Below are 24,586 nucleotides of genomic sequence, written 5' to 3' on the forward strand. Positions count from 1 at the left end.
TCATAAAACGTGAAATTAACATCCAATTCCATTCAGACTTGGCACATCTCAAATATCCACCAGCACAAGTTATAAAGGTGGTAGAAAACGGACCATTCCTTCTGGTACCTCCCCCACAAAGGATCAAAGTTTTGAATAACAAAAACTATCACAAAATTCGAAATAAGCATCCGGTTCTCTTCATATTTCACACATACCATTATTTCTACCAACACAAGATTTGCTGTATATATCGGTTCATCGCTTCTGGTACCTCCCCTACACAGGCTCAAAATTTTGAATATCCATGAAGCTCATAAAACGCGAAATTAACATCCAATACCATTCAGACTTGGTACATCTCAATTTTTCCATCAACACTTGATCTCTTATAAATATGGTAGAGATCGGACCATTTCTTGTGGTACCTCCCCCACAAAGGATCAACGATTTAAATAACCATAACGATCATACATTTCGAATCAAGCATCCAGTTCTCTTCATATTTCACACATGTCATTATATCTACTAACACAAGATCAGCTGTGAAGATGGGGTATATCGGTCTATCCCTCCTCCCCCACAACGGGTCAAAATTTTGAATATCCATGAAGCTCATAAAATGCGAAATTAACATCCAATACCATTCAGACTTGGTACATCTCTATTTTCCATCAACACTTGATCTCTTATAAAGATGGTAGAGATCGGACCATTTCTTCTTAGAGATCGGACCAATTTCCAATACTTATATATGTTATAACTTGGGAAACAAGTCGACCATAGTTTACAACATGTTATATCTAAATATTTTTCGTTAGCAGAAACCTGTGATGAATATGGAATTTATTGGCATAAAATTGGTTATAAATGTTCGATTGTCTTGTAATTTTGCCCATACCAATATTTTTATCTGTATTAGATGAAGTATGAAAATGGAATACTTCGGTCGACTATATCTGGTAACTCACTCACATTTTCTAAGAATTATCACAATTATCACATGTCTCTTTTGTTTTATATGGGAGGGCTCTCGAGTCACTCCAAAATTAGAGTGGAAGTTGAAACGCTCGCAATAGAGAGCAAGAGTTCACTCTGAGAGGGATATGGAGTGAACAATTTTTTTTCTGTAAGCGAGTGTGAGGATGTGAGTAAAAGCAAAAAGGTTTCGATATTGCTGTAGAGCAGAGCTAGCTTAAATTGTGTCGCAGACACTAACATCGAGAGAGTAACTCTCCCTCTCTCGGTAAATATTGTGTGTGCTAATTCTTTGCGAAATTGAAAATTATTAAATCAAACGACCGAACTTCCTACTTCATTGAATGCTTAAAAGCTTCTGTCTGTCTCTCTAAGCAAACTTATTGTGTAAAAAAGCAACAAAAGCAACAATACTAGCATCCAATCCTTGTTTCGCTTTCAGCTGTGGACTGAGAAAATACAGTAATTGTATGACAATATCTAAAATAATACTCTGTAAGAGTGCTAGAGTGATATTTGCTCCTAATCTGAAATAAGCAAAGCATGTTCGATCTTAATCGTTCGACATCGCAAAATAGATTTTTTCTTCTACTCCCAGGAGTGCTCCCACTCGGGTGTGGTTCTCTCTCTTCTCGAATACGAGCAAGTATTTTGAAATTTCTACGAATATTACAACTAGTGTGAGCATAGAAAATATCGGTTCAATATCAGAATATCGAATTTCATAAAAGATGAAAAATGTATTATCTCGGTTCATTCCATTCGATACTAAGACCCTCAGACCAAAGAGTATATATGTGTTATACCATAACATAACTTTTAGTTTTTACATCTATCTGGACGAAATCCATTTCAATATGTTTTGTGTCTACCTATCTGCATATGATAATTTTGCCTTGGGGGCTAAAAGAAAAAACTCTTAGATTTCTTTAAGTGAAACATTATTAAAAGTTCTTGTCTTGCCTTTCTTGAAGTTAAGCCAATTGGGGAATATTCCGGACATAAACAACCAACGTTTTTTTTCTTTCGAATTTTTTCTTAAAAACAGAGGTTAATGCCCTCCTATAACATTTTTAGCAATATTTCCTGAAGCTTATCATAACAACAAAAATTATAAATGCAAATAAGGTAAATCGCTAATATTGAATACTTTGGGAACAGGGTACAGGTTTAACTGGCCAAGAAACCAATGAACAAGACAACGACCTACAAAGTTGTGTTTTTTTGTTTCATTTTCAAACTTTCAGTTGCAAAAAAGTTGAAATTGAAACAGAACCCGAATTTTCATTGAATACCTCATTAAAATTGTTAGCTACTTGGTAACAATGCTAAATGCAATTCCAGTTCAAACCGCAATTACGGCAAAGGTTTGCCATTCCGTTTGTCATTATGGCGACAGCAAATAAATTATTTTAAATTAAAATGAATTACAGTCATTTATTTTTATAGGTGGAGAACCTTTCAAAGGTTTTCCATACTCACAATTCTGAAGTCAGAAAATTATATACAGATCTGCTATACATAAAATATCATTCCCAGAAAACCTAATTGGCGCCCAACATATATTAACGCCTTTTGGGAGTTCTTCTAAATCTAAAAAAAAGAAAAACCCTTTGCAATTATTAAAAAATGAAAGAAATCTGAAGCGCACAAGATTCTTAAAGGTGCTCTGCATGTAGCCATTTAAAGACATACGTTTATTTATATTTTATCAGAACTGCAAAATCATGAGTAATTAATTAATTTAAAAGCAAGGCACAGAAATGGCAATAAATAAATGACTGAAAGCGAATTACGCAATTCTTCCAAATAACCCAAAATGCGAACTGCATTTGAAAGTCTAATTAAGGCTGTAATATATATAGAGACAATATAAATCACAATACAATCGTCAAGGTGCCGTTGACGTTGCTTTAAGATGAAATACTAACAAAAAATCATATCGAGAATGACGAAATTCGTCCATATGGATGTTGAACAGATGCGTATTTTAATGGCACTCTCTACCGTGATATCCTCTTAAAGACTTTCTAAAGAAGACTTGGTAAATATTTTTGATAAAGAAATCAGATTTTAAAAGTCTTCAATAAAAGAAGATATTGTAAAATCCATACCAAAAATGTCTTCCTTGAACTGAAAACGATTTTAAGGTCTTCTATAGACAGTAGTTCCTCTATAGACAGTCCTCTATAGACAGTAAGTTCCTCTTTAGTTGAAAAGCCTTTAAGCGAACTTTTCATATAAGGTTTCTGGACAGAAGACTTTTAAAATTAACTCTCTGAATAGAAATCTTGAAAGGTACTATCAGAAAGGAAGAATTTATAATGTCTCCTCTTCTGATAGGGCATTTAAAAGGTTTCCAATCAGAGAAGTCATTTTCCCTTAATTTCTCCTATATACAAAAGAGCACTTATGTACAAGGTGAGATAAAAAAACAGCACAAAATTCAAAAGCCATAATTTTCACATTTTTTTTAAATTTTATTGAATGAGAGCAAAGAACGTCGAAAATAGCAACAAATTTTAGAATAAGTTCAGATTTGTTCGAATTGGTCAACTTTGGCACGAATTATGGCCTTCAAACGGCCAATGAAACCGTCACACGTTGCCCGAATGTTGCTCTGCAGTATTTTGGTCCATTCCCGGTGAAGCGCTTGCTTGAGGTGATCGACACTTTTGTATTTTTAGTGCCAACCTTGCTTTTCAAAATCTGGAGATTTTGGAGCCTCATTTTGTAACCATTCTTGGGTGGCGCGTGCTTAGTGCGATGGTGCTGAGTCATGTTGGAATGTCCAAGGTCTGCTGCCAAAATGGTATGAATACACCCTCCAGAATATTTTCGCGATAATATTCGGTATTTATTCTGGTCGATTAAGACGAGCGGAGAACGATCATCGACTGTTATGGCGCCACACACCATCACAATTGCCGGCGCTTGAGTTCTGGTGGCCAACCGAAGGTGCACATTTTCGGCTGACGTCTTTGGCAAGTAAACACGATCATTTTGCTTTCTCATAGGAGAAAACCAAATTCGGTAGTTCACCACTTTCGGCCAAGCGAAGCAAACTCATTAGCTCTTTTGAGTCTATTTTCTTTTTGTTGCGGTGTAAATTCTTGATCTTTTTGGAATTTCAATGGCTTTATCCCGAGCACATTTTCAATATTTGCCGAATGGAATATTGCGACATGTTCAGCTCACAAGCCATTTTTCGGCCACTGCGACGGGGGTTTCGATCAAGTCGCTTCTTTACATTTCGATTTTACCCACTCTAGCCATATGACTGAGTGTAAATGAGTTCCGCCAAATGGAAACGTATGTCACGAAATTCACTCCAATTGGGCTGATATTAGCCATTATTTGCAGAAGAAACCTGAAATCGGATTAAGGATGTATATGGGAACTATATCCAAATCTGTACCAATTTCGATAAAATTTGGCAAAAGTATTTCCGACCTCAATAAGATATCTGGTACCAAATATAATTCTTGTGGAATGCATATGACTAATGTGAGGGACTTAAATTCCAAATCGGATAAAGCATATACAGGGTTGTCCATATTTGACGGACCTATCTGGCAACGCCATAACTTTTGACAGAGATGTCACATCGCTTAATGACATACCGCGTTTGAAGCGTCAGTCCAAGCTGATTTTTACCATGAACCAATACACGCCACGCGAAGAAGTCAATTCTGAAAACTCAACGTGCTTTTAAAACATTAAAAAATGTGAGAAGTGCTCCTTCTAAGAACACTATTAAGCGTTTATACGAAACATTTTCGACTGGTAAGGCTCTTTCTAATCCGAAGAGGCCATATAAAAGTCGACCAAGGCGATCGGTCGAGAATGTCGCTGCCGTACGAGCCAGTGTTGAGAGGTCCTCAAGAACATCCCAAAAACGCCGTTCTCAGCAGTTGGGTATGGCTCGGTCCACTTTACAACGGATTATTCGCATTGATTTGCATTTGTTCCCGTACAAAATTCAATTGACGCAAAGAATGTTGCCTGCGGACAAGCCTCGTCGATTGGAATGGACCCAAAGGTCCGTCGAATATGGGCAACCCTGTATATGGTAGCAAAAGCTATATCTAAATTGATTTTCACCAAATTTAATGTACTTGTTTAATTCTTGGCAAAATTCAGGTCATTTACAGGGATATTGGTAAGATATATATGGGACATATATCCAAATCTAAACCGATCTTGATACAATTTGGCAGAGGTATTTCTGGTATGTATCTGATATCTGGTACAAAATATCATTCTTGTGGAGTGCATATGACCAATGTGAGGGATTTAAACATCAAATCGGATGAAACATATATATGGGAGCTATAGCTATATCTTACCCGATTTTCACCAATTTCAGTCGGATGTGCCAAAATTCAGGTAATTTGGACTGATATTGGTGATTTAGTGCACAATTAAACCGAAGTCGGTTGAAGATATATATGATATATAATTCGACTGTATATGGGGTGCATATTACGAATGTAAGGGATTTAAACATCAAATCGGATGAAACATATATGTGGGAGCTATAGCTATGTCTGACCTAATTTTCTCCAAGTTTGATGTTTTTTTCTGCTGAATTCCGTCAGAAGTGCCAAATTTTAAGTCAATTGGACTTATATCGTCCATTTAGTGCACATTTGGCACCATGTTGCAGGCAAAGGCAAAAGTATAGGCTATAATATAGTATCTAAATCTTTATACCCCATAATGGGACCATTTTCGCGATTTTTCACAAAAATTGCAAAACACCATCATATGACCATTTGTTGGATTGGGATTTCCATAAGTGACACCCATAAATATCAGTTTTGTAAAACATATTGTCCATTTAGCCCACAAAATTGGTTGAAGATATATACGGGAGATATATCTAAATGAACCGATTCTCACCAATTTCATTGGGATTCGTACTTGGGTCAAACAAACATTTTTTGGAAAATTTCATCTAAATTGGATAATAACACGGACGGACAGACAGACGGGCTGAAATGCATAAATCGAGCCAGAAAGTGATTCTATGAAGATCCTCAAAGGAAAATGTGGTTCTATCTCGCTTCTAACTCCAAGTTACAAAAAAAACAAGTAAGCAAAGGCTACAGTCGAGCGGGGCCGACCGTTGAATACCCTACAACACTATAATAAACGAAACAGTTTATATAGGCGAGATAATCGAAAGAATTCCACAAGATATTGTGACAAATAATAAAAGAAAACCATCACGTTTCGTTCTCTAATTTTCGAATAATAGCAACTTAAACTAATTTGCTCATTTCCAATTTATTGGTAGATGTTGCACTTAAATGGTCTTCCTAGATCTGGAACCAATATTTCCCAAAGACCTATAATATCTCAGAAGTGGCAAAAGATTAACATTTATTATTGGTTTTTGACTGAAACGCATCTATATAAGATACAGACATTTGACTATATTCTTCCACGAAATCAGCGTTAAAAAAAATAGTCAGAAGTGCGTCTTTCCTGTATTTGTGAATTCTCCAAAAAGTCACTGGAATGGACATTTTCGTATTTTGTCTACAAAAGTTGGCAAACTATTTCACACATTGAATATTTTTGGATGGCCATCTAAAACTGCTTGGCTTTTGCAATGCCCGGTAACCCCCATTCAAATGTGCGTGAGGATCGGGCAATAATTACGACCTGCTGACAATTTTGCAGTTTTTTTGGTCCATTTCAACCCCTAAATATATGGCGATCATCTCCAAAAAGAGTAGGCTTCTATTCTGACCCTCATCTGACCCTCATTCAAAATTTCGTTAGGATCGGGCCATAAATGCGATCTGTATATGATATCCTGATATCCTAACTACTTAGTTTTGTTAGCTTTAGAAATATTACCAAATGTTCAATTCAAAATGAAAATATGCCAAAAATATTGCAAAATTGAAAAAATATGAGAAAATGTTACAAATCCAATATTTTCATCTTTAGAGAGATATTTTTATGCGATTTTTAGACGTTTTTTTTTTTCTTAACAAGAGGCCATTCTGAATTAATGAGAACTGTCGAAATCAGTTCAGCCGTTCTCGACATATAAGAGATCTTTCAAGCATATCTTCTTTGATAGACATATATATCGCACATATTTTGCTATATATTCGATTTGTTGGATCTTAACATCAATGTAAAGATCAGAAGTAACCTTGTCATGGCTTCGTGTTTTCGCCGGGATTTAAAATATTCGCGGTTTAATGAAAAATGTTGAATTTTTTCAACACAAAATATATGGTCTATTTTACCCGCTAAATATTATCCGATGACCACCCTAATTGGTAGGCTTCTTCCCCGCCCTAAACTCTAGCTATATACGAAATCTATAATTGCGACCTGTATAGCTACTACAAAATCCGATATTTTTTCAGTATTTGGTCCATTTCGACCCCTAAATATTATGCTATCATCTCCAGAAGGAATAGGGTTCTATTCTGACCCTAGCCCCACCTCCATTTTAAATTTCGTGAAGATCGGACCATAATTGCGACCTGTAGAGTGATTACAAATTAACATGGACAGACGGACAGACGGACAGACGGACGGACGGACATACACAGCTAGATCGACTCAGCTCGGCGAGCTAGGAAGATCCATATATACTTTCCTATATGGGAAACCAATATTTCGAGGTGTTACATAAATTCTGGCCCAATCAAACTTATAATACCCCCAACACATAGTGTTGTAGGGTATAAATACACAAAGACATAATACCCTTACCACTATGTGGTGTAGGGTATAAAAACTACTTGTGCCAGTTTGTCGATGTATAGTAGTTTTGAGAAAAATTTCCATAAATGAAAAACTTTTTTGTAAAAAAATATTATTTTACCTTAATTTTTTTTTTAATTAATAATATTTTCCATTTCCACGTAAAATATGAAAAAATCCAATTTATTACGTAAACTCATAACAGCTTTGTAAATGGTTCAAGACCTTTTTTTTTCATACTTTGTACAGAAAAAATAGACATTACTATCATTTCAAGAAGAAGAAAAAAACACAAGAACATTAAAAACTTGATTTTTTCTAGCCACTTAATTGCTTCTACGTTGGCTAACATTTTTACAACTTTTTTATGTTTTTCGCAGTTTTTCAACAAATTCATTGTTCTGTTCAGCTTCTTTATTTTTTGCTACCCTGTGGCCTTTTGTGATATTTGATCTTTATAGTCAATTATCCAGCCAAGCATTATGGCTTAATTGTAGGCAAAAAAGTGCGTGTGTGCGTTGCTGTATTTATTAGCGTCATTGTCTGGCCAAGTTGCTTTATAGCTGTCATATTTAATGATTTACTTGGCACATTCGTCATAATGCGATCGCTGGACGATAAGAAAATGAAACAGAAAATAATGAGAATGTGTAGCAAACCTTTGTTCCGTTTTTCGCTTGGTAATTTTCAGTTCGAAAACAAAGAAGAGGTATAAGCAATTATAGCCTCAGATACATGTCTCGATTTTATGTGGTGGATAAAGTCATTCTGACTTTTTTACGGAGAAGCGGAGTTTGTTCTGTTGCTAAAGCAAATTTTATGTATATTTATATCATGATTCATATATGGAGATTCGATCCTGATAAGGACGTGGCAACATGTAACAGTTATGTAATACCGGGAATACCCTCCATTTATTTGAATTTTAAAATGATTTTCTCCACGAGTATTTGAGCATAAAATTTAGGGAGTTATTGACCTGCCATTTTTATAGTTTTTCTATTTGGGGGGTCTTATAGGTAATTTTTATATGTGTTTACTCATAGCAACCCTTGCAATCTGGTTATGTATTTGAAGTACTTACAAGGTCTCACAATAATGCTTGATAATTTCCGGCCAGCAAATATGCCAAATCTTTTTTAAAAGCATGGTTTCCTCAGCAACACCTCAGCAAAAATGAGCCAACTCATTTTAGATTCAAATTATTTTTATTTTTTGCATGACAAAGAACACGTCAGCTTAGCTAACATATTTAAGATTTGCGTTGTTTATTCCATAGCATCTCAAAAAATTTAATTGGATTATAAAAAAAAACAAAGCGAAAAAACATAACTGTTAAGGAAATTAATTCATCGGAGAAGTGTAGCACGTTTGTGTCTTAAGTATTTTGTTTTTGTGCACAGAAGGGCACCGACACAGAGCTGCTGTCAACCAATTTTGTTAATATGTTGAGGAACTAATTTGTATTGAATATAGAGGAAATGTCATGCCTATGGTCTAGAAAATATATTCTAAAGATCTGAATTGCAAGAGTTAAAAATCAGTGGTCGGAAATATGTTGTTTGGGTAAAAACCGAATTGTCAAAATTGATTTTAAATATAGACTTTTTTGAGGGTATTTAATGGATTTGTATTTTTTTGACTAACATATTGACCTTGACCTTAATTGCGTGTTACAGTTTTTTTATGCAATAATGTATTGAAACCCATTAGACTAGGGCAGACTATGAATAAATGCATAACAAAAATGGTGTAAAATATCAAAACGGAAAGAGGTATCAACATACTCAGAAAAAGCTGAGTACTGGCTTTTGAACAATTCCATGAAGAAGCCCGAAAGGGTGTAAAATTTTTCTCATTTTCTTGAAAATAAAATGCTTAGTAAGAAAAGAACACATTTTGTAAAATGCCTTTGTCGCATAGAAGACTTACCCAAGATTTCATATCTATATAAAGGTATTTTTATCAATATATAATACATAAGTTCTTCAAAGAGATTTCCACCTATAGAAGTCCAGGAAAATATGTCGAATTTGGAGAAAAGTTTTCTATGAAGCCAGATCCTGTATATATCAATATTTATGTTTGTATATAAAAGAGTGGAGTTGTGCATGAGTGACTGAGTGGTTGACCAACGTCCAGACAAAATGGCTGAGGAATAAATTGACATTGAAATTTTGCATGTAGATCAATGTTAATGTGTAGGGTGAGATATGAGTAGATTTTTGGAAATTCGTACCATAAGTGTACAAATGGCACTAAATGGTGCTAAAAATGTAATCCATTGAATTGGGAAAAGGGATAGAACTAGAATTCCGGCGTTTTGAATGAAGATCGTTGAAGAGGAGTAAGATATATGTACCAAATATTTTTAGAACTATAAATAAAGAAAAAAAAAGTACTAACATGTACTAAATTTGGCCTATTTCTAGATTAGTAAAAACTTTTAATTTTTTTTTAAATTTTTTCTAGTGATATTATTTTTATCCTGACTCAGGGAAACCATTTGTTTCTTGGGGGACAGACCCGGTACCCCACATTTCAAGACCACTTGTTGGATAAGTATTTTCATGAGCTTTCAAACGATACTTGTCTTAATCGGGTATGTGGATCTGGGTTCAGTCCGGGTCGTGAATCCGGACTTGCGGGGTCAAAAATCTGGCTCCCGGGTCCGTCCCCCATGAAAAAACTAGTTTCCCAGAATCAAGGTTAAAATAACTACCTCTCTGAAAAATCGAAGAATTTTTACTAAATTAGAGTTGTTCTCTAAATTTGGTACCATTAGGTATCGTGTGAACGGGTAGAGCTAAAATCTTTTGCTACAGTAATTAAGTTTGGAAGTACGGTTAATATAAGGAAGTGGAATTGGAAATGTTTGCTAAATGTACTTGGTACAACTTTGGTGTTCTGGTGAATGGATGTAGCTGAAATTATGAAATTTTGGTATTAAGGTCAAAGCTGTTGTGTAAGTTTGGAGGTGGATATGGAAATTGTACCAAAAAAGTACAAAAACTACTAAATGGTAATAAATTTGGTATTTTGTGAAATATAGAGTTGGAAATCTTAAATTTCGTTTTAGGATTACTTTTTGTGCAATAGACATGATATATGGAAGTGGATGTGGAAATTCGCCCCAATAAAGTATGAAAAGAATAAAATGATATTAAATTTGATATTTCCGAAACGATTAGAGCTCTAAATCGGAAATTTGAAATGAAAGTTATTGATGTTGTGTAGAATAGACAAGCCAAAGTGTTTTTGGAAATTCGAACAATAAGAGTACCAAAAGTACTAAAATTTATTAGATGTGGTACCATCATCACATTATGTGAAAGGAAAGGGTCAAATTTTAAAATTTGGTATGTGAATCAAGTTTCGAAAGTAGAGTTCATATACGGAGTTGGTTTTAAAATTGTGTACTAATTGTAAGAGCTGTACTAAGTACCATTTATGTACAATATGAATAGATAAATAGATAAAAGTGAAATGATGAAATTTAGTAGAGAAAGAGTTCGTTCTAGAAATACGTAAAAAAGTTGCACGAAAAATTACTATTTGGTACTACCTTCCGTATAGAGTGTAGAAATGGAAATTGAATTGTAAAAATTTGAAATAATATTCGGTAGATGATATCATAAGCACCCCAGAAACACCCTTGCCAAATCCTTCCGAGATCGGTTCTTATTTGGATGTAACTCCCATGTATATCCTCGTCCGATTTCAAGTTCATTTTGCACCAAACGTGTTATATCAGGAAAAATAAGATGAATTATGGCACAAATGTAGTCAGAAAGCAATTTCATCAAATTTGGTAAAAATCGGTTCAAATATAGCTATAGCACCGATATATCAGTTTCTCAAAGTCATAACATGCACTCTATAAAACTGTTATTTGGTACGGGAGGTGAAATCGATGAAGGTGATGATATAGCTCCGATATGGTGGTTTGATTCTCATACCACATTTCAAGTTTTTAGCCCCATCCGTTCACATAATACCAATTGCTACCATTTTAGAAATTTAGTATGGTATTTAAATTTTTCGTAACCGTAAAGCCGAACTGCATTAGTGATTCTTATGTCAAATATCAGAACAACAACTTTCAGAGCAATAACCCGAAAAGTGATTCTCATGTCAAATATCAGAACAACAAGTTTCAGAGCAATAACCCGAATAGTTCAATATTTTTAGTACGAATTTCTAAAAAATCCACATATGGGATCTATAGCTATATCTGAACCGATCTTCACCAAATTTATAGTACTTGTTTCTACGATGATTTCAGTCCGAAGTGCCAAAATTCAGTCAATTTTGAGCTGATATTAGCCGTTTGGTGCATAATAAACCTGAAATCGGATAAAGAAAGCTATATTCAAATCTAAACCGATCTTGATAAAATAAAAATAATTGTTAAAATAAAAAAAAAAAACATATGTTTCCATTATGTAAAAAATATCCTTGTCAATGTAGGTCTAATTATTTTTGATATAGTTCTCATATAATTGCACCTCCAAATATTCGGAATTTTGATGATTTGTGTCACACTTTTCACCCGAAATGTTTCAAAATTGAAATTTGAAATTCCTAACGGGTACTACATTCTATGACAGAAAATTGTACACATAGGTCAATGTTTTTGTATGGCCCCTATGTAACTGTACCTCCCTATATTCGGTATTTTTATGATTTTAGCGACATTATCCATCGGAATTTTATTAATTTTCGTATTATATGTTCGTAATGGGTAATACAGCCTGTGACAAAAAGGTATCCCCTTTATTCGGTATTTTGATGACTTTAGCAACATTATCCATCGGAATCAAATTTCATATTTGAAGTTCCTAATGGGTACTAACGTCTGTGACAGACGATCTTCGGAGGGCCCAATATAACTCCCTATATTCAGTATTTTTATGATTTCAGTAGTACTCTTAGACATGAATCCACAAGTTTCATATATATATATGAGAGCTATAGTCCGTCACATTCGTAATATGCATTCGAAAAGAATGATATTTGCTTTACCAGATATCAGAAATACCTTTGCCAAGATCGGTTTAGATTCGGATATATATCTTCCTCCCATATATATCTTCAACTGATTTCGGGTTAATTGTGCACCAAATGGCTAAGATCAGTCCAATAGTCCTGAATTTTGGCATATCCGACCTAATTCAGTCTAGAAGCAATTACATCAAATTTGATAAAAATCGGTTCAGATATAGATATAGCTCCCATATATAGGTTTCATCCGATTTGGCATTTAAGTCCCCCACATGCGTAATGTGCACTCCATCGCAGTGTTTAAAATATTGTCAAGATCGGTTAAGATTTGGATAACAATGGCTTTCGATTCAAAATTTTCGATTTCAAAATTCTAGTATATCAGGCTTTATAGTACTTTTGGCTACATTAGGCGGAATAATTAAACAAATTTTAGAACTGTAACTCGACCGGCACTATATTTTGTACCATTTATTACGAATTTCTCAAAATTTCCACTTTATTTCATACCCTACGCTAACTGTAACCAACCTTAGAAATTTATTTTATTTTTAAGACGTCGTCTGGACGAAAGAGGCAATCACTCAGTAATATTTTACCATTTTATGTGCATAGACTAAAAACCGAATATAGCATTCCTACATACATAAACTCTTCCGATATTTTTTGGTCCATAAATCAAACATTCATTTCATTTCCTTGTCAGATACTAATTTATTTATTTATTTGGCAAATACTACCGAATTTCGAAACGAGAACAACTCCATTTTTTACTATTACGAAATCTATCACTAGAAGCTGAAAAATGTCCGCTTGTTCTGAATACCAAATTGCAGCGAAAACCCACAATTTATCTGTCAATATTTGCCGCACGCTTGTGTCTTAAGTCTTTCGTTTCATTTGGCATATATGCCAATTAAATTAAATCTATGCTCGCATATTTCGTAACTGTTCTTAACACATTAAGGCAATAGCAAATTATGCAATATATCATGCTTTAAGAAATTTTAAATAAATGGCTTGCCGAAAAATTCTAGTCTCACAAAAAATGTCGAATATTACAAAATTTTTGCAAATTTTATTTAATTTTTTTTTCTTCTTCCAAAATTTTTGCAGATTTCATTGCTGATCAACAACGCTGGCGTTGTGTCCGGTATGCATTTGCTTAATACACCCGATCATTTAATTGAACGTTCCTTCAATGTAAATGTTATGGCTCACTTTTGGGTAAGTGCGAGTGTGTGAGGTTAGAAAAGAGTGTGTGTGTATGAGTTTGTTTGCAACAAGTTTGGTGGCACCAATACGTTTGGCCTCACAAGAACGAGTTGTATGCATTGCAACGCACTCGAATTATTCTTGTGTTGTAATAATATTGACTCCAACCAAACTCTGAGGCATTTTGGATTCTTGTTAACCTTGTTGTGAGGTTTTGAATTGTTTGTCTACCTCGCCATGGTGTTGAACAAAGTAAATTTAATATTTGTTTTTGTTTTTTTTTTTGCTGTTGCGTTTCTTTACAGACCACCAAAGCTTTCCTACCCAAAATGATTGAGAATCAAAGTGGCCATATTGTAACCATAGCCTCATTGGCCGGCCATGTTGGCATAACCAAATTGGTCGACTACTGTGCCAGTAAATTTGCTGCGGTAAGTTGTGGCTGTTGTTATTTGAAATCTTGTTTTTCTTTTTGATTTTTTTTTTCAATGCTTGAGAATTCTTTAAAGAAAATTTTGCAACATTTTTGCTCATGCCTATGTGTGTGTGCGTGGCAAATGTGGTTTTGTGTTGGCCAACATTGATTTGTTGTTTTTGTTTTTTTCTTTCCAAATCCCCAGGTTGGTTTCGATGAAGCTTTACGCTTAGAACTTGAAGTCCTTGGTCACACCAATATCCAAACCACATGTGTCTGCCCGTTCTTTATTCAACAGACTGGCATGTTCGACGATGTTAATGCCCGGTAAGTTAATTAAAAAATCTGGTTTTGAAATTAAAAATTATTTATTTATAATATATTATTTCGAAAATACGTAATAATATGAAAAAAAAATTGTCTGATATCTCATAAGAGAATGCAATCAATTGTGGTTACTTCAAACAAAAAAAAGTGAAAGTGTTTGGAAATCAGAAAAAAATCATGTCGATGTGTGGGAACACGTGCCGACTATAAAATCTTTAAACTTTAGAAGATCCTATATCAATGGAATAACTTAAAAATCTCTTAAAGTATCTCATATCTGGAAACTGAGGGTAGGTCCAAATTTTTTAATGGATCAATAGCACTGAGAATCTGGTCGAGGAAATTTTAAAAAAAAGTTTAGGGTCATGGTCGTTCATTTAAAAAATATTAAAGGCCTAAATGAGTTATTGTCGTATATTATTATTATATATATGTGTCGATTTATCAAAGTCCGTCCGTCTGTCCGTCTGTGGAAATCACTCTAGCTTCCGAACGAAATGAAGTAGATTGATAAAATTTTACTCAAATGTGTATTATGTCTGCAGGACTTTTGGTATTGAAAATGGGCCATGTAGGTCCACGTTTTCGTATAGCCCCCATATAACGGTACCTCCCGATATTGGGTATTTTGATGATTTTAACGACATTATTTACCGGAATTATTTCAAATTTTGTATTTGGATTACGTAATAGATACTACATCCTAAGACAGAAAATGACCTAATGTCTTCGTATAGCCTCCATATAACGGAACCTTGCGATATTCGGTATTTTGATGATTTTAGCGAGATTATTTATCGGAATTATTTCAAATTTAATATTTAAAGTGCGTATGAATACTACAGCCTATGACAGAAAATTGTTTTTGCCGGTCCACGTTTTCGAATTGCCCCCATATAACGGTACTCCCGATATTCGGTATTTTAATGATTTTAGCGACATTATTTACCGGAATTGTTTCAAATGTTGTATTTGAAGTTCGTATTGGATACTACAGCCTATGACAGAAAATTGTCTGTATAGGTCCACGTTTTATAACCCCCATGGTACCTCCCTATATTCGGTATTTTAATGATTTTAGCTACATGATAAACAGATTTTTTTTCAAGTTTCGCATTTGATTATTGTAATGTCTTATGACAAAAGTTGCCTATGCAGGTCCACGTCGTCGTATAGACCCTTATATACGGCTACATTCGGTATTTTTTAGATTTTAAAAGAATTTTTTTTTGTTAAATTTGTACCAAATGGTGGAGGGTATTCAAAGTTCGGCAAAGTTGTTTTTCAAATATTTTTTATGAGGTACAAGAGGACAATAGTTAAGCATTTTTAAGGCAAAATATTTACGAGACCAGCAGAACAGATTTTATGAATATTTTCCAACAACCAATAGAGTTAAGATTTTGGATTTTGTGGAGAATGTTTTCCAAAGGATAAAGAGAACAACAATCGTAAATTTTTAAATAAATAGTTTTAAAGGATAAGAGGAACAGATTTTATGACCATTATTCAACGACCAACAGCTCTGAGATTTACGATTTTTTAGAGAATAATTTTCAAGGATCCACAGGACAATAATCGTGGATTTTTAAAGAAAAAGTTTTAAAGGATTAGAGTGACAGATTTTTTGACCATTATTCAACGACCAACAGCGCTGAGATTTTGGATTTTTTAGAGAATATTTTTCAAGGACCCTCAGGCAATAATCGTGGATTTAAAAAAAAATTAAAGGATTAGAGGAACAGATTTTATGACCATTATTCAACGACCAACAGCGCTGAGATTTTGGATTTTTTAGAGAATACTTTTCAAGGACCCACAGGACAATAATCGTGGATTTTTAAAGAAAAACTTTAAATATTAGAGGAACAGATTTTATGACCATTATTCAACGACCTACAGCGCTGAGATTTTGGATTTTTTAGAGGACACTAATCGTGGATTTTTAAAGAAAAAGTTTTGAAGGATCATAGGAACAAATTTTATGACCATTATTCAACGACCAAGAGCTCTAAGATTTTGGATTTTTTAGAGAATATTTTCCAATCGTGAATTTTTAAAGAAAAACTAATAAAGGATTTGAGGAACAGATTTTATGGCCATTATTCAACGACCCAGAGCGCTGAGATTTTGGATTTTTTAGAGAATATTTTTGAAGGACCCACAGAACAATAATCGTGGATTTTTAAAGAAACAGTTTTAAAGGATTTGAGGAACAGATTTTATGACCAGTATTCAACGAGCAACAGCGCTGAGATTTTGGAGTTTTTAGAGAATATTTTTCATGGACCCACAGGACAATAATATTGGATTTTTAAAGAAAAAAGTTTAAACGACCAATAGACAGTTTTTAAGAATAGTTTTCAAAAACCAATAGAGCAAAAATTTGGAAAAAAAATCATGGATTTTTAAAGAAAAAGTTTTAAAGGACCATTGGAGCAGTTTTTAAAAACAGTTTTCAAAAACCAACAGATCTCAATTTTGGTATTTTTTAAAGTAAATTTTAAGGGTCAACGAAGCCATACTCCTGGATTTGTTTTATACCTTCAGTAATATGGCTAGAGTCAAACGACATAATTTTTAAATTTTTTTTTAATTTTATTGAATGAAAGCAAAAAAGGTCGGACATAGCCTCACATTTTAGAATAAGTTTAGATTTGTTCGAATTGGTCAACTTTGGCACGAATTATGGCATTTAAACGGCCAATGAAACCGTCACACGCTGTCCGAATGTTGCTCTTCGGTATTTTGTATCATTCCCGGGGAAGCGCTTGCTTGAAATGATCGACACTTTGGTGTTATTTAGTTTTAGCTTTCCAAAATACTCCAGACACAATAGTACAACGGATTGGTATCCGGAGATTTCGGTGGCCATTGTGCGCTGGAAATGAAGCGAGGAACCTCATTTTGTAACCATTTTTGGGTGGCGCGTGTTGAGTTCGATTGCGCTGAGCTCGATGGTGCTGAGTCCTGTTGGGATGTCCAAGGTCTGCGGACAAAATTTTTGCGCCCCCAAGCCTTTAATACACCCTCCAGAATATTTTCGCAATAATATTCGGCATTTATTCTGATGTCACGGTCGATTAATACGAGCGGAGAGCAACCATCGGCTGTTATGGCGGCCCACACCATCGCCATGGCCGGCGCTTGAGTTCTGGTGGCCAACCCAAGGGTGGACATTTTCAGCTGACCTCTTTGGCAAGTAAACCCGATCATTTTGTTTGTTTACTAACTGCTGGACAACGAATATTTTCTCATCGGAGAAAAACAAATTCGGCAGTTCACCACTTTCGGCCAAGCGAAACAAATATTTAGATAGAGTCTACTTTCTTTCTGTGGGGAAGTAAGTTCTTGCACATTTTGGAATTTCAATGGCTGCACCTCCAGCTCATTTCAATATTTGCCGAATGGAATATTGCGATATTTTCAGCTCACAAGCCATTTTTCGGCCGCTGCGACGCGGGTTTCAATCAAGTCTTCTCTTTACTTTTCGAACAATTTCTGCTGATGTTGCTGCTTTCGTCCGTTTACTTCCTTGACGACGGGCTACGCTACCAGCATCACGGTAATGAGCGATGGTACGAGACACAAAAGATTTTTTTTCGCATTTTAATGCTGGAGTGCTCTAACGATAGCCACATGTGGTTTTCCAGCCAAATATAAAGAAATCTCACTCTCACGCTTGAATTCCATCACGAATTATTTTTTTTGGGGAAAATTCTCACCAAAATGCTTTTGTACACTTGTAAACAATATAATGAGCAGGCACTGGGATAATTTTAACAGCTGTCGGACGAGCGGCTTAGAAATGACAGCAGTCTGAAGTTGGTTGCAGTTTTTTCATCTCCCCCTGTATATCTTCAACCGATTTAAGGTTAATTGAGCACCAAATGACCAATATCTGCCCAAAAGTCCCGAATTTTGGTACATCCGACCGAATTCAGTCTTGAAGAAAATATATCAAATTTGAAGAAAATCGGGTCAGATATAGCTATAGCTCCCATAAATATGTCTCTTCCGATTTGTTGTTTAAGTCGCTCACATGTGATAATATGCACTGCACAAAAATGATATTTGTTACCAGATATCAGATACAGCCCAGAAATACCTCTTCCTCTTATTAAAATCGGTTCAGATTTGGATATAGTCCCCATATATATCTTCAACCGATTTCAGGTTAATTGTGCACCAAACGGCTAATGTCAGCCCAAATGGACTGAATTTCAGCACTTCGGCCTAAATTCATCCTAGAAATAAGTACTACAAATTTAGTGAATATCGGATCAGATATAGCTATAGCTCCCATGTATATGTTATATTTTTTATTATCTCAATAATTAATAAAATTTTGTTTTTTTTTTTTCATTGCAGCTGGGTGCCCACTTTAAATCCAAATGATGTTGCCGATCGTGTCATTACTGCCATAAAGAAAAATGAAAAGATTGCCATAATTCCAGGATATTGTAAATTCCTATTATCCCTCAAATGGTTAGTGAGAAGCCTAAAATTATAAAAAAAATTGAAAATTAAATTTATATTCCCCTTTCTAGGACCTTCCCATGGGGTTGTGTGGGTGGTTTGCTCAGACGTCTGGTGCCCGACGCCTCACCACATGGTATTGCCCAGAAATCATTGTTGAATGTATACAAAAAATTATCAGCAACAGCAAGTCCTGCAACAGCTGTCAGCAGTATAACAGATATCTCATCGACATTTAAGGAGCCTGCAGCTCTCACAAAAGCCGGAACATTGTTAATAAAACGTTCACCCTCACTGGGTGAAAGAGTGTTGTAAGGCGATAGTTTGGCCCTGCAGATATATAGATAGTTATAAGGGTGGCTGATTGTTTTCAACATGTGCACGCTTGCTTGCTAGCCCGCCGAAGACAGTCACAACAACAAAAAATTTAGTCTAGTAAAACCTAAGAGGTCTTAGCTTATTAAGTATTCCCATCTTTGTTTTTTCAATTTCCTGAATGCTTTTAATTTATTTAAAAAAAGAAATTTGGCATTTGTATTTCTGTACTTCTCTTAAAGGAATACAGTGGGGCAAGAAAAGTAATTTTTGAAAATATTGAATTGTAAATTATCTTAGATATATCCGCATCCCACAGAGGGATAGGTTACTGATATATCTCCCATTAAATAATGAAACAAAAATAATGTACTTATGTTACGTTTTGTCCCACTGTATTTTACTTTTGTACCTAGTTTAAAGAAGTGTTCTCGTATATTTTCTAGTATTAGTTGTAGTTAGGCAATATCAAAAGACAAAAAGTTTAAAACAAAATGTTTGATGAAAGAGATCAAAAATGTGCTCAAGACAAAGTCCTTGTAAGGCATAGAGAGAGAAAGAGAGAGATATTGAAATCGTTTTAGCCTTCCAGTGAATAAAAAAATGCTGGAAGACTAAAATTGTAATCCCCTCTCCCTAAAAGAAAGCTACAAGTATTTTATTCTCTAAGAATAGGCTTTCTTATTACCCTGGATGCCAAACATTTCATTTTTTGCTACAAAATTAAAGTAAATACTTTTAAGTGATATTAATTGTAGTTATAGTTCTTAGTTGTAATTGTTTTTATTTTTCTAATATTTTTTTGAACAATCAGCGAAACGAAAACAAACAAATCAGGGTTATATTTTCAAATTTTAGTTTTAAGCGTTTTTTTTCCTACAACAAACACATTTCATATTTTCACTTTGTTTTCTATATGTATTGTTTATAAGTCGGTTTAAGTTGCAATTGCATTAAGGCACTTCTTAATCCTCCCCTTCATTTCATCATTTCCCAATCCCAAACATTTCCATTTGGACCAGTATAAACAAATAACAGTCATTTATATTCCCAAATATCCTTTATATTCCCAAATATCAAACCCAACTTCTCAACCTATCCCATCCTTCGATTCCTTTCGTAATCTTACCAAAGATTCCTTAATAAAGATTGTTTTTTTATTGTTCCATATCAAGTTAATTTTAATATTAATAATTCAAATACAATACCTAGTTTTTGAAATCTGCAATATACACTCAAAAAGTATTAGCTGTATTCCCCAACTTTACTTAGGTTTACCATCACGGATGCAAAATCTCTGGTCAACACTTCATCAATTAATTAACTTTGGAAGGATAAAAACTTACCGTCTTTGCCTGTCACAGACTTCCTTCTCTGTTGTTAATAAGCTACTAAAACTTCTTACCCATAATGCGCCAATGAACACTGCATTTCTTTAATGTAGGAATAATTGATCGTTTCCCAATTGTTATTAATACTTGCTCCACAAACAATGTATTAGCTTTGTTGTTGACCACCAAGGATGCACAATACCTCATCAACCCTTCTGCCATCACTTAATTCCCTTTGAAAGAATTAAAATCTGCCATCTTTGGCTGTCGCAGACTTCTTTCTCTGTAGTTAATAAGCAACTAAAACCCGTGATGCGCCAACGAAAACTACATCTCTCTAATGTAGGGGTAATTGCTCGTTTCCCAATTGTTATTTATACTTGCTCCACAAACAATGTATTAGTTTGTTGGGACCATTCCCCAACTTACCTGGACCATCAATTAATTCCCTTTGGAAGAATTAAAATTTGGCTTTCGCAGATTTCTTTCTTTGTTGTAAATAAGCTACTAAAACTTCTTACCCGTGATGTGCCAACGAACACTGCATTTCTCTAATGTAAGGATAATTTCCCAATTGTTATTAATAATTGTTTCACAAACAATGTATAAGTTTTGTTGAAGTCATTTCCCAACTTTGCTAAGGCTTACCACCACGGATGCACAATCCCTGGTCAACCATTCTGCCACCAATTAATTCCCTTTGGTAGAATTAAAATTTGCCATTTTTGGCTGTCGCAGAATTCTTTCTCTGCTTTTAATAAGCAACTAAAACTTCTTACCCATGATACGCCAATGAACACTGCATTTCTCTAATGTAGGGAAAATTGATCACTTCCCAATTGTTATTAATACTTGATCCATAAACAATGTATTAGCTGTGTTGGACCCATTCCCCAACTTTACTAAGGCTAATCACCAAGGTTGCACAATCCCTAATCAACCCTTCTGCCATGAATTAATTCCCTTTTTAAGGATTAAATCCTGCCGTCTTTGGCTGTCGCAGACTTCTTTCTCTGTTGTTAATAAGCAACTAAAACTTCTTACCCATGATGGGCCAACGAACACTGCATTTCTCTAATGTAGGAGTAAGTGATCGTTTCCCAATTGTTATTAATACTTGCTCCACAAACAATGTATCAGCTATGTTGGAGCCATTCCCGAACTTCGCTAAGGCTGACCACTAAGGATGCACAATTCCTGGTCCACCAATTAATTCCCTTTGGAAGGATTAAAACTTGCCGTCTTTGGCTGTCGCAGACTTCTTTCTCTGTTGTTTATAAGCAACTAAAACTTCTTACCCCTGATGCGCCAACGAACACCGCATTTCTCTAATGTAGGGATAGAATATCGTTTTTCAAATGTTATTAATACTTGCTCCACAAAACAATGTATTAGCTTTGTTGGAGCAGTTCCCAAACTTTACTAAGGCTGACCACCACGGATGCACAATTCCAGGTCCATTCCCTTTGAAGAATTACAATCGGCCATCTTTGGCAGTCGCAGACTTCTTTCTCTGTTGTTAATAAGCAACCAAAATTTCTTACCCGTAATGCACCAACGAACACTGCATTTCTCTAATGTAAAGGTAATTGATCGTTCGCCAATTGTTATTAATACTTGCTCCAGAAACAATGTATTAGCTTTGTTGGAGCCATTTCTCAACTTTACGAAGGCTGACCATAAAGGATTATCAATCTTTGGTCAATCCTTCTGCCATAAATTAATTCCCTTTGGAAGAAATAAAATTTGCCATCTTTGGCTGTCGCAGACTTCTTTCTCTGTTGTTAATAAGCTACTAAAACTTCTTACTTGCTCCACAAACAATGTATTAGCTTTGTTGGAGCCATTCCGCAACTTTTCTAAGGCTAACCACGACGGATGCACAATCCCTGGTCCACCAATTAATTCCCTTTGGAACGATTAAAACTTGCCGTCTTTGGCTGTCGCAGACTTCTTTCTCTGTGGTTAATAAGCAACTAAAATTTCTTACCCTCGGTGCGCCAACGAACACTGCATCTCTCTAATGTAGGATCGTTTCCCAATTGTTATTAATACTTGTTCAACAAACAATGTTCCCCAAAGTATATAAATGACACTGCTTTCCATCGAATATTAATAGCCATGATCCACGGGCAGTATTTTACACCAAACACATATATTGGCCCCACCTATTAATTGAATATTCCCCACTAGTAATAATCCAACAATCAGCAATTTAATTCCTCGAGTAATATTAGTTTGTACTTATCCTCCTCTTCAAAATAAAATATCATTTTATATTTATTGATAAAATATCTTATTGATTGAAGTTCCAAAGAGCTTCTCCTTTTGACTGTAAAAATAGAATGACAAATTTGCAATCAAGTTGTTCTAAGCATACACTACCTTTTTTCTTGCATTGATGCTTCTTCTTATTACAATACTGGTTTTCACTCTCAATTTATTTTTCTTTTAAAGTTTCCATCTCTCTTTTTCTCTGTTGCTCTATTCATTTTTATGCTAGTGAAAAGGGTATTGCTTTATTTAATATTAACAAGAGAAAGAGAAGGCAACAAAGAGTGAAAAATAACAGAGAACAGTGTTTCTGTGGGGTGTGTTCAGTCAAAACTTCAGTGATGCTGCTGTAGTCAATATTTTGTTAGACATTTCTTTCATTATAAACACCTTGCTGGTCCAATATTCCCATCCTTATTTTCCTATCCAAAACCCAATTTCATTACCCATTACCACGTTCCAATCTGCACAGCTATATCATATTGTTCTTTTTTTTATATCTAATCTCTTAACTCCCATATCTTTGTTAATTTAGTTTCAACTTATTATATAAACTTAACAGAAAAAGTATTTAGACGAAGAACAACAAAACATGAAGAAAATAAATCAAAAATACATAAAATGTTACAAATTTGTGTTTTATTTTCTTATTTCGTGATTGAATAAAAAACAGTCGAAAGTCGGGCGGGGTCCACTATATTACACCCTACAACTATTATACCCGTATTATTCAATTTATTTGAAGTAGATCATGCCAACTAAGAACCCAATAACATTGATGTATAGTGCATGATATGACTTCGATAAGGATTATATTAAAAACTATTTATTGGAGTAATAGATATACCGGACCGAGTTCCACAAAAGGTAAAATTCGGTTGACTATGAAAAAATTAATTTGGGCAGTAGCCGTAAAATCGGATTAACGTGTATATCGAATAAAAATGTAAACAGATCTTTTAAAAAGGTATTTTCGAGCTGTATCTGATGTCCGGTATCAAATATCGTTGTTGTGGAGTACATATTATTTGATATCTGGTACCAAGGATAATTGTTGAAGAGTTCATATTACGCATATGAGGGACTTAAAACTCCAAATCGGATGAAACAAACAGGGAGAGATGAAAAAACTGCAACCAACTTCAGACAGTTGTTATTTCTAAGCCACTCGTCCGACAGCTGTTAAAATTATTCCAGTGACAGCTTATTATATTGTTTACAATCGTACAAAAGCATTTTGGTGAGAATTTTCCAGAAACAAGTTATTCGTGAGGGAATTCATTGGCTATCGTTACAGTGGCTATCGTTACAGCAGTCCAGCATTTAAATGTGAATAAATGTTTTGTGTCTCGTACCATCGCTCGCTACCGTGATACTGGTAGCGTAGCCCGACGTCAAGGAAATGGACAGAAGAAAACAGCAACATCAGCAGAAATGGTTTTAAAAATAAAGAAGCGACTTGATCAAACGCCGCGTCGCAGTGGCCGAAATATGGCTCGTGAGCTGAACATATCGCAATATTCCATTCGGA

The 24,586-nt window shown here is 34.7% G+C and overlaps 1 protein-coding gene across 1 annotated transcript in view; it reads left to right on the plus strand.

Annotated features, from left to right (window-relative positions):
* Positions 1–23,686, plus strand: part of LOC101891702 (estradiol 17-beta-dehydrogenase 11) — an 82,915-nt gene extending 59,229 nt beyond the window's left edge. Inside the window, exons 4-8 of the mRNA XM_059120782.1 lie at positions 13,816–13,926; positions 14,220–14,345; positions 14,535–14,656; positions 19,028–19,144; positions 19,207–23,686. Of these exons, the coding sequence (XP_058976765.1) occupies positions 13,816–13,926; positions 14,220–14,345; positions 14,535–14,656; positions 19,028–19,144; positions 19,207–19,450 (720 nt within the window). The 3' untranslated portion in view covers positions 19,451–23,686. The remainder of the gene's footprint in view (positions 1–13,815; positions 13,927–14,219; positions 14,346–14,534; positions 14,657–19,027; positions 19,145–19,206) is intronic.
* Positions 23,687–24,586: the final 900 nt, after the last annotated feature.

The sequence above is a fragment of the Musca domestica genome, unplaced genomic scaffold, assembly GCF_030504385.1.
Source record: "Musca domestica strain aabys unplaced genomic scaffold, Musca_domestica.polishedcontigs.V.1.1 177, whole genome shotgun sequence".
In the NCBI taxonomy this organism is placed as follows: Eukaryota; Metazoa; Arthropoda; class Insecta; order Diptera; family Muscidae; genus Musca; species Musca domestica.